We start from the raw sequence: 17,373 nt of genomic DNA on the forward strand, positions 1-17,373 counted from the left end.
AAACGCATTGAAACCACATTGTTCATTATTTACTTCCTATGAGTTCGGATTTCCAACATGACCGCCTATACTTCCGTCCTCCGAAGAGAACATGGAATATGGGAAAAAGAACATTTCAGATTCAAACGGTTATGGTTAATTGCCATATTTTAAAGAATATATAAACACAATAAATCAACCATTTAAAAGGTTCAAGCGTTGTCGAGAATGGTGTGGCACAGTTTGGTGCAAGTAAGTCCATTCTTCTTGCTCATTCACATTGTATATAGACACTTGGATAAACAATTACAGGCTAGGATATCTGTGCAGGCTGTGGGGTCAGGCTCAATGCTCATAAGGATGGTAATGTACTGGTTTTGGTTAAGCTCCCGGCTATATGACTCGGGATCTAACATCACCGGTCGGGCAAGATGAGCATTCTCCGCAAATGTTGGTAAATTTCCTGGAAGTTATTGATCAGCAGAAAACAGATGTCGGAATCCCTTGCTATTGGAATGGACAGCATGTAGCACAACGCATGTGTCGGCCTCATCATGAGTCGCAGCTAGAGTACTGACATCAATTTCAGGGTTGGTTGATCTCACATCTTCGTGTGAGAGACCTCCAGATACAAAAACTTCAAGCACCCCAAAAATATGATTGAGAATTTCATGAGAGAAGAAGCGGGCATGGTCGGCCTTGTTTTCCCTCAGTGCTAAAAGAATTTCCAATCTTTTGGCAAGGTAGGGCAGCACTTGTAATGTCTTTTCTTACTGGAGTGGTTCCCTTGGGTTGTCTGCAGCGGGTCCCATTTTTAATTGACTTCGCACAACACCGTTAAAAAAAGTATGTTGACTGTAGCATATGGTTTTCCAAGGTAAAATCTCCTATCGATTAACATTGCAGCAAGGTCCCCAAAAGTAATTGTGTTTGGTGGTTTCCTAATGCTGTTCACCAAAGCTTGACCGTATATAATGAGTTCAATGTCATTAAAAAATTCCTTTAAAAAAATCTTCTTTACCCATTGAGGCCCAAGGTAAACAAACCTCCTTTAATGGGGTGGTACCACAAGATTAATTAATTTTAATGTTAATATTATAACCAGGCTTTCAACCCATTTGCATCGTCTTATTTATTTACAAAAAATACCAGTATCACTGAAACGTTAAAAAGAAAAAAAGATTTTTTCGACTATTTTTTATAATGTTTTATAGTATTTTTTTTTTAGAAGAAAAAAATAATAAATATACAGGGTGCGGCAGAAAGAACTCCCCTATTAGGAAAGCTAATAAAAACAAAACCAAGTAAGATATGACATTTTTATTGCTATTAACCAAAAACACACATTATGCCATTTAAAAAAATATAAAATTATAGTGCTTTAAATAAAATGTCGTTTTAATAATCGATAATTTAAAATTATCGTGTTTTAAATAAAATATCATTTAATAGTCTAGTCAAGATATGAAAAAAACCCCTTAACCTTAAAAAAATTGCTCTAAAAGGTTTTTTGATGGTTTTCATTTCCAAAAAGTATGTTAAATTACATACTAAAAGTCTAATAAAATCGGAGTCTCGGAAATTGGGTTTTTCCAATATGGCGTCCAAAAATTTGAAAAAATAATAAACCTTACTATTTTCCCTGTAAATTTTCTTCTGAACCTCCAATTTAGACCGAATTTGGTACAAACCTTTGAAACTGTATTATCTATAAACTATTCATGATTTAAGATAAATAATATACAGTAAACGTGTTGTATGGGGTTGAAAATAGGTAAAAATCTGTCTTAAGTTGTTAGTAGTAAATAACTTATTTCAATATTAGTCACTATAGGGAACAAAACTTTTTATCCCTAGTCTGTGCTATACCCATGTTGTAAATCCTTAAAAAATATATGCAATTTAGTATTTTTAATCATTAAATTATCTTAAGTGGTGGTGGGATAGTTATGAAAAACCTATGTAATTCTTATGGGTACTCTGAAAATTACCATATCTTAATTGTTAATTGGTACGCTTGGATAACAATTCATCGTGGCCTGTATCGTCTCCACAGATACAAACACACACATATTTGTCATAAGCGAATTCTGTGTTGAGTCAAGTAATAGAATTTGTTTCAATACTTTTTTTACGCTCATTTAATTCTTTTATTTTGTAATAGTTTACAAGTAGTTTATAAAAAAAAATATATGTATAAAGTTAACAGGTATATTTTGGTAATACTGTTGTTAATCAGCTGTTTTTAAACTCCACAGGATTCGCTTCCGCTCATTCAATTGTAGTTTAGTAATAAAACACAAATAGTTAATTACAAAAATAATTACATGTATAATGTTTACAGGTTTATTTTGGCAATACTGCTGTTAATTAGATGTTTTTTTTTTACTTCATATGTTTCCAATCGTATTATTGTTCATGTTTACAGTTATTTAGATCAAATTTAGTCTAGCCAAGATATGAAATAAAACCCCTTAACCTTAAAAAATTGCTTTAAAAGATTTTTTGAAGGTTTACATTTCCAATAGGTATGTAAAATAATATACAAAAAGTCTAATAAAATCGGAGTCTCGTAAATCGGGGTTTTTTCAATATGGACAAAATTTCAAAATTTCACTAAAATACTTCCATAGACAAGCAAGCTTTAACACTTTATTTATTCTTCATAAGAATAACATGGTCATTTTAAATGTACACTTTTTTATTTTCTCCGTAACCGTTAGGCACACAACAACGCGTCTGTATACTAAATTATTTTTTTTATCATCTCTTCAAAATGGTTTGGAAATAAATTGCAACTTTTTACAGTGAAAAATGGGAAAATCCCATTTTTACCCCGTAAAAATAGGAGATCTTAAGCATACTCAATTTTTGGGCTTAACCTAGACACAAATCTTAAATATACACAAATCATAATACAAAAACTTTCTTCAGGGTTATATGTTTTTAGGCCAGTGTCACTAATGTAACCTGGACATTCTAAAATAAAAATATTTTGTCTTATGGTCTGGCAATCTATGGAGGAACGCCCAAAAAATTTAGATACAGTTCTGAAACTAAAAATGCTATAAGAATCATGCTATACTTAGACAAACGATAACTGTAAAAGATCAATTTTCAAAACTACAAATTTTGACTGTCTGATCAATAAATATGTACTATAACTAGTGGCCTGTAGGGGCCATAGCCCCTAATTTAGACTACAATAAAAAGCCATATATAAAAAGACAAATATTCGAAATATGTTTTTAAAATTATCAATTTTATGTTACTTAAAATTAACAGTGTTTCTTTTTTTATATCTTGCTTTTCCTTCCGTTGGAGTCGTATATTAGTTGCTTCTGATGTGTCAATGAAATTCAATTGTAAAATAATGATTAAATCAATAACACAACATAACAAATGGAAACGTGCACACGGTTTGGCCTGAGCCCGGAGAACGATGAATCAGAGCTGCAATCATACTGCCAAACATTGCACATCTTTTCTAGTTTAAAATTGAAGATTTGTTTTGTAATCTTACGAATTCTGTTATAGTTTTCATTTCGAGAACCAAATGTATGTAAAGGTTAAAATTATTATTAATTATTATGAAGGCAACTGCCCCATTTCACGGTAGTAAGTCAGAAATATATCTATGAATTTGTCCCTGAATTTTAAAACAAAATTTGGAAATTAGGAAAAATGTCCATCCATATGAAACTAGAAATAAAATTTATATAAATTTATCAATCTTAGCTTCTATGAAAAAACTAAAAAAAGGAAACCTTCATGGGATCAAAATTTTTGAATAGTTTTCCTACCAAATTAAAAAGTAAAATAAACCAAAATTATTTCATACATCAAGTGAATCAACTGCTAAAAAAAGAAAAGAACTATTATTCATTTGAAGAGTTTTTTTGTTCAATTAATGTAAAAAAAAATGTTGAGATGCTCTGCTGGAAAAAAATAAACAATAAAAACAACTCGATGACCCAAAGTGCCGCTCCAGAGATTTGTAAGATTTGCTCACTGCAACTACTCTACTGGCTGCAAGAATTTGCAATGCTCCTGCAACAAAGTATGGGTTACCTTGTACCGGTACTACAGCTTGTGGACTTTACCAGCTTGGAGAACAATGTGCCAGTTCGTAAAGTGATCATAACAGTGTACAACTTGATGAAAATTATGAATTATTATTTGTATAATGCTCTACTACTAACCACAAGAAAGTGTGACTATATTATACTATTACTAATATTATAAATGTGACAGTTTGTTTGTTTGAAGTTCAATCACGCATTAACTACTAGTCGGATTGGGCTGAAATGTGGCTTTATGATAGCTCAGATTCCCGATTAATACAAGCCTATTCTTATCTAAAAAATCCTTTCGGGCTAAAAATGTATAGATATTTATTTAAGTAAATAACATATGTATGTTGAATTTTAGCTAGCTTGTGATCTTTATTTTAAGACCTATTATTTGATTTTTCAAGAAAAAAATAGTCATAAATTAAAACACCCCCACCGCAGCAAACCTGCACCCTAAGCGTCACATTTATTCCCTTTTTAAATAGCACTAGTTTAACTAGTACTTCAGTTTGCTGCGACAGAGAGGGTGAAAAAGTGTTTTTAGTAAAATGTTAAATAGTTTAGTATAAAACAAATGCATTTTCCAAATTTGATAAAAATATATTCATATACAGGCTAACTACAACAAGTTTTCTTATTCTCCGTAAGAAAAACATAGGAGTTTGAAATTTAATTTTTTTTTTAATTTTCTCCGTAACTATGTATTAGACCCATGACAACGCTTCAATGTACTAATTTTTTTCTGAGCCCTAAAATGGTTTCGAAATAAATTGCAAAATTTTACGTTTTTAGGGTCAAAAATGTCGAAAACCCATTTTTACCCCGTAAAACCCCCCATAATCCCCCGTTCCCATGGTCCGATCATGCTGGTTCGCGAAGTCGTTCAAATAAACGTAGGTTTACATGTTTGTACCAAATTTCATCGAATTCGGATAATTTTTGCTTGAGTTATTGTGCTAACGGACACATTTGACCAACATCTTGGACGCCATCTTGAATTTTGGACTTCCGAGACTCCGATTTTATTAGACTTTTTTTCCTGGAAAATACACATAATTTTAAGTCAAAATAACCAATAAAACAATTTAAAGCAATTTTTTTAGGGTTCTCGTACGGATTTACTCGACTATAAATGGAAAGTCTAAGGTATACGAACATCGCCCTCAAAGTTTGGAAGCCCTGAAGGAAAGAATAAGGCATGAAGTTGCAGCCAACTCACCCGACATGACCCGAAAGGTAATGGACAACTACCGGGAACGTTTGAACCAATGTGTTAACACTGGAGGCCGCCATTTAAATGACATTTGATTTAAAACACGATAATTTTAAATTATCGATCATTAAAACGACATTTTATTTCAAACACTATAATTTTATATTTTTTTAAATGGCATAATGTGTGTTTTTGGTTAAGAGCAATAAAAATGTCATATCTTACTTGGTTTTGTTTTTATTAGCTTTCCTAATAGGGGAGTTCTTTCTGCCGCACCCTGTATATTTATTATTTTTTTCTTCTAAAAAAAAAAAATACTATAAAACATTATAAAAAATAGTCGAAAAAATCTTTTTTTCTTTTTAACGTTTCAGTGATACTGGTATTTTTTGTAAATAAATAAGACGATGCAAATGGGTTGAAAGCCTTCATAGGCATATACAAAACTTACCTTTGTCTGTAGATTAATTTGTCCATTGAACTCCTGTCGTGACGCAGGGACCTAGTTAAGTTGACCTTTTTCTTACTTTTGCTGCTTTCGCTGGACTTTTCGAAATGTTTCTATGGTTGGAATGTTTTGATTCCAATTTTCAAGAGATGGGTATACTTTTACAATATGATTCTGTTGTAAAATAAATTCCACAGACCTGATAGAATCCCTGTCAACTCCTGCATTCAACATGGAGTACGTGTAGATGGAAAACTCGGGTCCGATGTTCTGTAGGAAAGCATTGAGATTTGTTGCATCTCTGCTGCTGTAGTCGGCCATTCTCTTGAGGTTTTGAAGTTCTCTTGTGAATCTAAATCATTAGTATACACTTTACTGACTACTTCAGTTCCACAACAGTTCAGTTTCAGTCACTACAATGAGTTAACACTTTAAACATATACACTTTATACACTTTAAATAGGATACAGTTTGGTTTTTAATGGCAATACAAGACTGATTGCTGGAATTTAACTTTTTATTTACTTTCCAAGCTATTCTTATCAGTTTTTTAATCAATCAAATGGTTACAACTCCAACTCAACCATGATTGATTCTTTTGCGAAAATTCATCATTACATTGTTTACTACGGATAAAGAATGTTTACTATGCAAAAGTAATGTTTACTATCTTTTTTTGGATTTTGCAGACATAAACAAACAAAGATTTGTTATTGTTTTGTCATCGGTTTCAGTTTTCAACCACCAAAACTGTACGAATGCTATGAGTTTTGTAATGTTCCTAACTGTAATAAAGAATTGTTCAATGTCTGTTTTAATTAAGAAAATAATTAGTCTTTGTAGTGTAGCGAAAAGTAAAGTTCAAAACACGATGAGTGAAAGTGGGTCTATACATATTCTCGACTATTTAAGGTGCTCGATAAATCTTGCACTTCCAAAAATGGTCTCAACTATATCATGACTCACTTAGTACTCATGTTAGGAAATATACTATTTCAAGGGTCCAAAATGTTGATAATGTTTTTTCTTTAATTCTCTAGATTTTAGTGTTTGCTATATAAGTTGAAAACAATTTCAGATCCACCCCCAAAAGTGTTCCAGTTGTCTTACCTCCGTCTTCTGATTCCATTAACAATGCCGATATCTTCTTTTAAGTTTTCTTCAGCCAGTTGCAGCAACAAATCTCCATCAACTCTACTCTCGATAAAGTTGTTGGCGTACTCAAGAAACCCAATCTACTGACAAAAAATTGTTTAAACATTTGTATTTGTGTGTAAAATATGGTGTTGAAATATAGTTTCAGCAAATTTTGTGAGTTATGATAATTAACAAGTAGTGAACCACAAACATATTACACTCAACAAAAATCTAAATCTTTAATGATTTGTGTTTTAATTAAACTTATGGAGTGCTGCATTAGGTTTCAGTTTTCTATACTACAAATCATACATAATAACTATGAACAGGCCATGAAGTAAAAGCTCAAACCAATATGTAATGTAATGAGCAAGTTTAAGAAGATGATCGTACCTGCTTCACCCACTCTCTCACATCTTCTGATGACCAGAGAGGTACTTGCTGACTCAGCTTATGTGGAACTTCTTCCCCGATGAGTCGCAACGCCTGAGCTGCGTATTTGGACGCAACAGCATTAGGACAACTAGCGACCTTCTTCAGCGGCTCAATGGCTCCAATCTCTCTGAATATCTCTGTGTTCCCTTGCTGCTTCTTAATCCCCGCTTCCATGCAGAAATGGAACGCCGCAAGATTCCTCGCCTCTTCTCGTTTTGAGCTCAACACTGGCACCAGCTTCTGCAGCCAATCTTTACTCTGTCCGTGTGCATGTGCGAGGTTTGATTTGGCAAATTCTGAAGGATTGTGAGATGTTACAAACGGTTCCACGAGGTCTAAAGTGCCTGATTTCAACACAGCTGCTTCAATCTCCGTGTTAGCTACTAAGACCGCGATGGCAAGACAGGCATAGTATTTGATGTTGTCATCGTTGTGGAATGCCAAAGGGAACAGCCACATGGGTACTTTACGCTTGATCATCGCCTCTTGGTTCTCCGCACCTCCATACAAAGACAGGTTGGCCAACGCACCAGCACAGTGGCGTAACGTTTCTATATCGTTCTTCCTGCACTCAAACAACACTGCGTCCAGTCCTCCCAGTCTGATCACATCACTACACGTCCCTTCACTGTGCTTGAACAGATGTTGTAGGATTCCTAGAATGCAAAACATCTTATCAGTATTCCTTTAGGCTTATCTGTGAAGGGAAAGTTCTTAGGAAAAAAGAAGTTGATGGTTAGAGCTAAGGAGACTGCAAGAAAGACATAGAAGAAAGTGATAGATGAGATTGCAAGTGATGTGAAGAAGGGAGGATAGAGATAGAAGATGGTAAAGGAAGCGGGCAAGACTGTGGAGGGGCAAGAGTAGAGGCCTTAGTCAACATCAGAAGAGGATATGTATGCATGTATCTATGCTTTCAATTTCAATCCTATGCTACTCAATTTGATATTTTTAACTCTTTATTTGAAATGTATAAATTATAAAACAAAAACTAGAGATAAGTTAAGCTAATCATTTCTAGTTCATCATGTAAGGACACGTTTACAGTCCTCAAATAGTTTTTAATGTTGTTAGAAAGAATTTATGACGGTATACAAACATACCAGTTATGATAACTAGGCCTACCTGAAAACTGTCAACTTTTACAAAGGCATCATGAAATTAAAAAGGCAGGTTTAATTTCATGATGCCTTTGTAAAAGTTGACAGTTTTCAGGTAGGCCTAGTTATCATAACTGGTATGTTTGTATACCGTCATAAATTCTTTCTAACAACATTAAAAACTATTTGAGGACTGTAAATGTGTCCTTACATGATGAACTGAAAATGATAACTTAACTTATCTCTAGTTTTTGTTTTATAATTTATACATTTCAAATAAAGAGTTAAAAATATCAAATTGAGTAAGTCGAATAGAGTAACATTCAAACATTGAATAGTTATGGAACTCGAGTAATGTTCTAATTAACTATAGTATAGTTGACTGCACAATCCCGTTAGATGGTTAATTTTGGCTCTTTTCTCAATTGAATATGGTACGGTACTTGAAAACAGCTACCAATAAAACTTGTATACCAACCTCCTTTCGTTTTCCCTCAAGCTACAATACTTTGTAATGAAACAGTGATTTCTGAAGTTAAAACATTGGATACCACCATTAGACAATCAAAAACAAGTGAACTATATTATTAATCTAAATTTTGTATAGTAAATAATTGTAAAACTTAGTTCATCTATTACAAATGATCTGCATGTAACTGAATGCTACATTTATCCTCACCTGTTCCTACCCTTGAGTGGTCCACAGAGTTGGCATTCTTAGTGCATACACAGGCTACTTTCACCACCTTCTCAAGTCCCTTCTCTACGACGTGAGCTCTGTTCTCCGTCGTCAGACATTGCTCCAGCAGCTTCGCCGAACTGAACTGCACTTCTCGGTCGTCCACAGAACAATTGTTCATCAGAAGATCCAAGCCACCACAGTCTCGGAGAGCGTTGCATAGTGAATACCTAACAGAAAATAGCAGCTATTAGAGGAGGTAGCTGTCCTAGCCTGAGGGACTTGGACTCTGAACTACCAGTACCAGGTCTTGTCATTGCCACTTGGCTAAACACAATGATAAGGTATGGGCAGGATATCAACTCAGGACTGGAATACAAAAATCTTACTACAGACCAGCTGTACCCAGAACATAGCTCGGATAATGAAGTTATTGCATAGTTTACTTTGGAATACTTCTTGGAATGTGTACAGGTTATCAACATTTTTTTTTTTTTATTAAAACATGAATTTAAAATGGTGGAATGAACAATAACAACTATTTATTATTCAATACCTTATATCACTAGTTGTTATGACAAGTCCTGATGTGTTCTTGTGTTATTAAATAAAAAATTATAAACTTCAGATAAACCAAAAATCAATGAAACCTCCATTAACCATAAATCCTTTAGTGATAAATTGGTTTATCTGACATTAGACAAAAAAGCATCTATTGAAAATAACAGACACGTAAATATTTAGTTCTACCTATTGTTATTACAAAAAATTATTCTTGGTCAGGTACAAAATATGAATGTATTTTGAGAGTGTATCATTCTAATATGCAACGTTCTACTCTTTTAACTCCCTCTCAAATTATTGAAAAAACAACAGTTGCACATACATTTTTTTCCTGCAACAAAATAATATCATCCCAAAAGGAGACCTGGCACCAATAATGGTTTCCATTTCTAAAGATTTTAAAAGTTTAAACATATTAAATTAAATAAGAAGCACACAAATGTTCATTTCATAAAAAACATGTTCCAAATTCTTACCCCAGTTCGTGACCATGGGCAGGCACTGCCCAGGCTTTCCTCATCATTTCGTTGATGTTGTTGAGGATGTTTGGAGCTCGCTTGCCATCGCCCCGTCTGATACTCTGCACTAGTGAGTCGAGTAATTTGGAGTACTTGTGTATTGCAGCTGCCACCTGATGAAGATAACATTGCATAAATAAATCATAATCATTAACACCTAGTAACTAACACAATCAATCTGACAAGATTGCTCCAGTAAAAAGTGATCAGGTATTCTTATACAAAAGGAAACAAGAAGAAAACAGGTAAAATGTGGTTGATAAAACAAAAAGAGACGACCTAGAAATGATAAAAAATTATAAACTACTAAGAGGAAGAGAATAGGGGAAGAGGAAGCAAATAAAGAGGAAAAATAGGGAGCATCTATACAGAGAAGGGATTGTGATGTTTGAACTATTAAAAAAAGTTTAGTCAGATAGCAAATAAGACCAAAATAAAGAGTAAAGCGTAAGTACCATAACCACTAGATTAAGAGATAAAAAGATTATTCCTGCCCTGATGAATGAAACAAAATGTTGTTGAAATCCTTAATAAGAAACAGTAAATAAGAGTTTTGAACATCTCATGGCGATTTTTAAGGTGGAATAAATGTTTACAACAATTTAAAACCTGAGCGATTTACTACTCATCCAAAATATTGAGCTCATAGCTCAGCCAAATAAATGTTATAATAATCACAGTTAGAACAATATGCATATTCAGTTATTCGCTATGATATTTATCTATGGATTTTACCTCTTGAGGACTTGAAGTGACACTGAGATTCTCTAGATCTTCAAAACTCTGCAACCCTCCACTATCCTCGAGGCTCTTTACAGTTCCGTTTATCATGGAACTCATCTGAAAATATAAATATGTTATTAGAGATTGTCCAGTTGCAGAAACTTGTATTGTTGAAGATTTTTTGTGTTTAGTTTACCCAATGTTGTAACAGGATTTTTTTGTACTGTGATAAACTGCACATTAGGTAGCATTAAAGACCATAAGGCCTACATATAGTGAAGACAGTAAAGATAGAGTACCTAAATATCAAGACTAAACTCACCTAAGTGCATATTTAAAGCTGAATATGAGTCCATATACTATAGGTGAGTGAGATAGGCCCTTAATCTGTTTAGATTTGTTAGTGTGACTGACTAAGACCTGAGCCAGAACCATTTATTGAACCCCTATCAATGATGGACAGCTGGGTCCAGTTTCAAACCATCAACAAAAGGTTCCTAATACTAGTAGTACGCTTATTCTGCGCGTAACGGGATGAGTGAACATGCGCAGTACCGGTAATGAAAGAGTCCACCCACACCTAGCCTACTTACCGGTGTCACTGGTGAACACAATGTTATTTGTATGGGCAAATCAACTAAATCTTAGTCAAAAACAATCCTAACTTCTCATCCATTAATTAACCAATGTCATTGGTAATATACGTAATGGATTTCCAACAGTTATCGATAGGAGGTAAATCCATCGTTCCTGTACAACATGTCTTTTGATTAAATGAAGCCTATTTCCATATTTGTTATGAGGCCTATCATAAAAAAACTAAGCCAAACTGAACTAATCTAACTTAAACCTAATTGCCAAAGCACGACGTAAGGAATCTCCTAAAAATATCGTATGGCTTACAATAATGATTTAAAACGATATCGTAATTATATCATATAAAAATGATTAAAACTCCAACATATGTTTATCTAACTAATGAAGGGTTCCCACACTCCGGACTGCTTGCCTCAACTACTTCCACCACCACTTCCTACGTCGTAAACATGTTTCCCTCCCTTCCTATGGCATTTTAGTATTGCAGGTACATTAACCTAACTGTCACAAAGGGTCCCCACACTCCGGACTGCTGGCCTCAACTACTTCCATCACCACTTCCTACGTCGTAAACATGTTTCCCTCCCTTCCTATGGCATTTAAGTATTGCAGGTACAACCTAACTGTCACAAAGGGTCCCCACACTCCGGACTGCTGGCCTCAACTACTTCCATCACCACTTCCTACGTCGTAAACATGTTTCCCTCCCTTCCTATGGCATTTAAGTATTGCAGGTACAACCTAACTGTCACAAAGGGTCCCCACACTCCGGACTGCTCGCCTTGACTACTTCCTTCACCACTTCCTACGTCGTGGACCTGTTTCCCTCCCTTCCTTTAGAATTTTATTTATGCAGATCCATTAATCTAACTGTCACAAAGGGTTCCCACACTCCGGACTGCTCGCCTTGACTACTTCCTTCACCACTTCCTACGTCGTGAACCTGTTTCCCTCCCTTCCTTTAGAATTTTATTATTGCAGATCCATTAATCTAACTGTCACAAAGGGTTCCCACACTCCGGACTGCTCGCCTTAACTACTTCCTACTTCCTTCACCACTTCCTACGTCGTGGACCTGTTGCTCTCCCTTCCCATAGCATTTTTAGAATTGCAGATACATTAATCTAACTATTACAACGGGTTCCCACACTCCGGACTGCTCCCCTAGACTACTTCCTTCACCACTTCCTACGTCGTGGACCTGTTTCCCTCCCGTCCTTTAGAATTTTATTATTGCAGATCCTGTTTCTCTCCCTTCCCATAGCATTTTTAGGATTGCAGATACATTAATCTAACTATTACAACGGGTTCCCACACTCCGGACTGCTCGCCTTGACTACTTCCTTCACCACTTCCTACGTCGTGGACCTGTTTCCCTCCCTTCCTTTAGCATTTTATTATTGCAGATCCATTAATCTAACTGTCACAAAGGCTTTCCACACTCCGAAGCGTTCGCCTTGACTACGTACTTCACTACTACTTCCTACATCGTAGACCTGTTTCCCTCTCTTTCCATAGCATTTAAGTATTATAGTGATATATTAATTTAACAGTCACAAAGTGTTTCCACACTCCGCACTGCTCACCTTTCCGCTTCCTTTACCACTCTCTACGTCGTGGACCGGTTTCCCCCCCCCCTTCGCATAGCATTTTAGTATTACTAACATCTTGAATATTTAACATTCATGTATTACTAACATTGAATATTTAATATTCAATGCCAACATTAAATTGAATAATGTAAAAAGCTGCTTTGTTCTAAATATATACATATATATTTTTAGTTTGAAGGTGAATTTTAATACTGAACATAAACGGTATATAACTGCCGATTAATATTGTAAAGTTCAATTTATCATTCAAAAAGTTGTGAAATTTAATTAACTTAAACAACATTATTCTGAAACCTGTGAAATTATAATGATATATATTCATAGACGCCAAACTGTTTACTCCATGAATGAAAGAGCTTAGAGTAAATGTCGTTCTCTCTGTCTTAAGTAGACAACAAAATTGTTGGTCGCAAAACGTAAACAAATAAAAAGAAGAAGAAGGTAGCTCCTAATGTTATTCTTATGGGACAAATTTAAAAATGTTTTTTAAGGGTTTTATAATTACTACTGAGCGGAATCGTCTAGAATTTTAATGAGGTCTTCCCACTGGTGTCATAATTATCTGTGCAAAATTTGAAAGCTATAAGTGCGACGGTTCTTGAGTTTTTGGTGCGAACACACGGACTCACAGACAACTTTTCTCCGACTCCGCTATACACGATACATAGATTCGTTCACTTCGTTCACTCATCTATTACAGTACCTATTTTAGAATATAGGGACCCTGATGATGTCACAAAATGTGAGGTGAAATTTGCATAGCATTAGAAATACCCTTGCCACAGCAAACCTGCAGACTCAGCAAATTTCCATTTGTATTGGACTTTTTACTAAAAAACAGTATTTTCTAAAAAAAAACGTGCAAGATTTATTCCCCGTTTGGATTAAATGTTTTTTTTATTTTTATTTTATACAACAACCTTACCTTTGTAAGGTACGCAACAACCCAATGTACAAAATAATTTTTTAAAGCTGTGTGATGAATGAAGTAAAAATTGGGCATTTTCACATTTTAAGAGTAAAATTTGGAAAAACCCAATTTTTGCAACATTTTTAACCCTATAACAGAGTTCCCAAAGCTCGATCTTGCTGGTTCCCAAATTCATTCAAGTTTATACAGGGTTAGGCAAAAGTCTGGAACCCCCCAGTTAACTTTTTAACGTTTTACAGTAGGAAAACCAAACTCGGCACATATTTACAACATAAGAAATTGCACTTTTTCATCAAAGTTACAACTTTGCCCCAGACACCCAAATGGGTTGTTTTGGTAACAGCCCCAAATTTTCAAATGTAAACACCTATCATGTGACCCCTCATTTTAAAGGGTTTCTCAAGACAAATTAAATTACGCATATTGGTCAATATCGCACCCCTAATGAAAATGGCAGTCATTAAATGGATATTTGATAGATTATAATTAAGCACTAATTTTCAAAATTAAAGCATATTTTTACAAGAATGGGACTTGTCCATACAGTCCAGAGAGAACACATTGAGTACCTAGGTTGTAAAAAGTAGGTTCAATATTCAATTTTGAAAATTAGTGCTTGGTTATAATCTATCACATATTCATTTAATGGCTGCCATTTTGATTAGGGGTGTAATATTGACCTCTAGTTTGCGAAACCCTAATGAGGGGTCACATGATAGGTGTTTAATTTGAAATTTTGGGGCTGCCCCAAAATACCCCATTTTGGGGTTCGGGTACAAGTTCTAACTTTAATGAAAAAGTGCATTTTTTATGTTGTAAACATGTGCCGAGTTTGGTTTTCCCACTGCCACACATTATAAAGCTAACTGGGGGTGTCCAGACTTTATCTTGCTTGGTCATCTTAAATATTAAAATGGCTGCCATTTTGATTAGGGGTGTAATATTGACCTCTGGTTTGCGTCATTCAATTTCTCTCGATAAACCCTTTAAAATGAGGGGTCACATGGTAGATGTTTACATTTGTAAATTTGGGGCTGCCCCCAAAATACCCCATTTTGGGGGCTGGGGCAAAGTTGTAACTTTCATGAAAAAGTGTGATTTCTTATGTTGTAAATATGTGCCGAGTTAGGGTTTCCTACTGCAACGCGAAAAAAAGTTAACTGGGGGGTTCCAGACTTTTGCCTAACCCTATAGCCTTACGCACTCATGCCAAATTTTATCGGCTTAAAGAGAGAGAGAGAGAGAATGAGAAAAAGAGCAGCACGGCCGCCACGCAAGCAACCTTAGCTGCGGTCGCAAAATTCCAGTGTATATTGTTCGTCAGTCTGGTAACGTTGCACAGCTTTGGTGGATTTATTATTGGAGTTCCTTCTTTTAATGACAGTAAAGTGGTGGGTTAATGTCAAATTGAGAGGCATTTGAATACCTGAGATAGCACGCACGGTTATTATTCACTTAATAATTTATGTTAGATTATGTGGGTATAGAACAAAAGATAAAAATATTAAGCCAAGCCATCCCTTTTGTTGTTTATAATACTTTGATAAAGCTTTTTATGTTTACATATTTAACATTTGAGAATTTAAACGTTGTTGAGTGCACAGGTGTGCTGCATTTGGGGTTTAATACATTTCGACTTAAAGTAAAATAGTTTTCTGTGCTGCACTCTGTGGAAACATTGTGGCACTATTTCAAATCATGACTAATACAGTATGTTGGTTATTCAAACCTATACAAAACAATTGCCGGGTAACAGCTAGTTATATTTACTACGGTAGGTGAAACGCGTCGAAATCGACGGTTTTATTGAGGCTTCATCTAACTTCGCTAAATTGTGTGAAATTATACATATTTTGAGCATTTAGCATTGTTTAAAGAGTAATAAGTGTAAAAATGATATTAATTGTGTTAGTTACCAAATATGGTTGATCATTCAATGAATCAAATATTTCTTAAATCTGTACGTCATCGGAGTTATTATTAGTATGTTAACTGGTATCTCTTCTTTTGGAAGAACCTTTAAATAGTATTAAAATTGTATTGGTAGATGATGGATCCCAAAGGGAATTTACTTTGTTTTTCTTTCGATAACTCATCTACAGACCAAGATCTTTCTTTGGACACCTCCCCAGCCATTCTCTCGAATTAGTGGAGACAATGTTTCCAATTAAACATTTAGATTCCCCCATGTTAATCTTATGGGAGAAACCCCAAATTTGATGGAAGATCCTGCCCTAACTAATGAAGATTCCAGAAAATGAAAAACACTTAGCAAAACTACAGATCAGGGCCATTTTTTTTACTCTTAAATCATTAAAATCGGTCCAAAAATGAGAAGGAGGACTGTTAAAAAAAATGCCAAAAATCGGCTTAGCGTATTATATACATAGATGTTGATATAAGCTAAATGAACAATAGAAATTTTTTTTATTTGTAATTTCTTAAAGAAATACAATGGTGTTGTGTTAATTTAGATCTCTTGCTTTAAAAGTATTTTATGGCCTTCTATATATATAAGAGATTAAATATTAAATAATTCCTTGATTGAGTAAACAGCTTGTTTCACCAGCCATTCTTGCAGTGCATTGATTACCCTGATAAATAACATTGCTGTTGGACCATTTCCATAACATTACCATTAACTATTGTAGTTTTCAAAGATATCCTATTTCTACAACAGCATATTTTTTTCAATAAGTTACATCTAATTCTCTAGCATCTTCTTTTCTTAAATCAAACAACAGCACTATACACTTACTTGAGAGATTCTCCTATTGGGGAAAACCTTGTCCCGATTGATTTGTTTCAGAACAACCATGATTGAAAGCACGATTTCACAAACACTGACAGGTATAACATACAAACTAAACACACACACTAACTGTTAGTGTAGCGCGAACACTAAAGTAGATCAACGCTCAAGCTGCCGACTAAACGCTAACTTAGCTGACTGTAAGCATTACACAACTGGGAATGTTCGCACTTGGGCTAGATCGACCTCCATAAATTGTGGATTATCACTTAGGGTTAATTGGTCTCATATCTCTATTGCTCATAAATAATTTGTATTCTGTCAGTCTGATTGAGATATCAGTTTTGCGAGGATAGAGAGAATCTAGTATAAAAAGTATAACAATTTTTTTAGGTTTGAGGAGGGACGAAAATACATTTCTTTTAACTGTTATGGTTGCATGGTTCTTGGTTAAGAATGGTTCAGTGCCTGTCATATCAGACAAGATGTTTTTCTCCTGATGGAAGGAGTGTAGGGGATTGATTTGCAAGGAGCAAAATGTAAGTTGCCTGCTTTGAATAAGGGGAAATAGTAGTCTCTCACTGATGGACAACAATATGTCCAGGGACCAT

The 17,373-nt window shown here is 34.7% G+C and overlaps 1 protein-coding gene across 10 annotated transcripts in view; it reads right to left on the bottom strand.

Moving 5' to 3' along the window:
- The window catches only part of LOC129004640 (NAD(+) hydrolase sarm1), a 207,235-nt gene that overhangs the window by 14,420 nt on the left and 175,442 nt on the right, over positions 1 to 17,373 (bottom strand). For all 10 annotated transcript variants that reach the window (XM_054433216.1, XM_054433200.1, XM_054433192.1 and 7 more), the window contains 6 exons: positions 10,882 to 10,986; positions 10,105 to 10,259; positions 9,065 to 9,294; positions 7,244 to 7,941; positions 6,824 to 6,948; positions 5,913 to 6,065 (listed from right to left, as the gene is read on the bottom strand). In XM_054433216.1, the coding sequence (XP_054289191.1) occupies positions 5,913 to 6,065; positions 6,824 to 6,948; positions 7,244 to 7,941; positions 9,065 to 9,294; positions 10,105 to 10,259; positions 10,882 to 10,986 (1,466 nt within the window). The remainder of the gene's footprint in view (positions 1 to 5,912; positions 6,066 to 6,823; positions 6,949 to 7,243; positions 7,942 to 9,064; positions 9,295 to 10,104; positions 10,260 to 10,881; positions 10,987 to 17,373) is intronic.

Source organism: Macrosteles quadrilineatus, unplaced genomic scaffold (genome assembly GCF_028750875.1).
Source record: "Macrosteles quadrilineatus isolate MER2022 unplaced genomic scaffold, UCM_ALF_1.0 Scaffold_1__1_contigs__length_201487025, whole genome shotgun sequence".
In the NCBI taxonomy this organism is placed as follows: Eukaryota; Metazoa; Arthropoda; class Insecta; order Hemiptera; family Cicadellidae; genus Macrosteles; species Macrosteles quadrilineatus.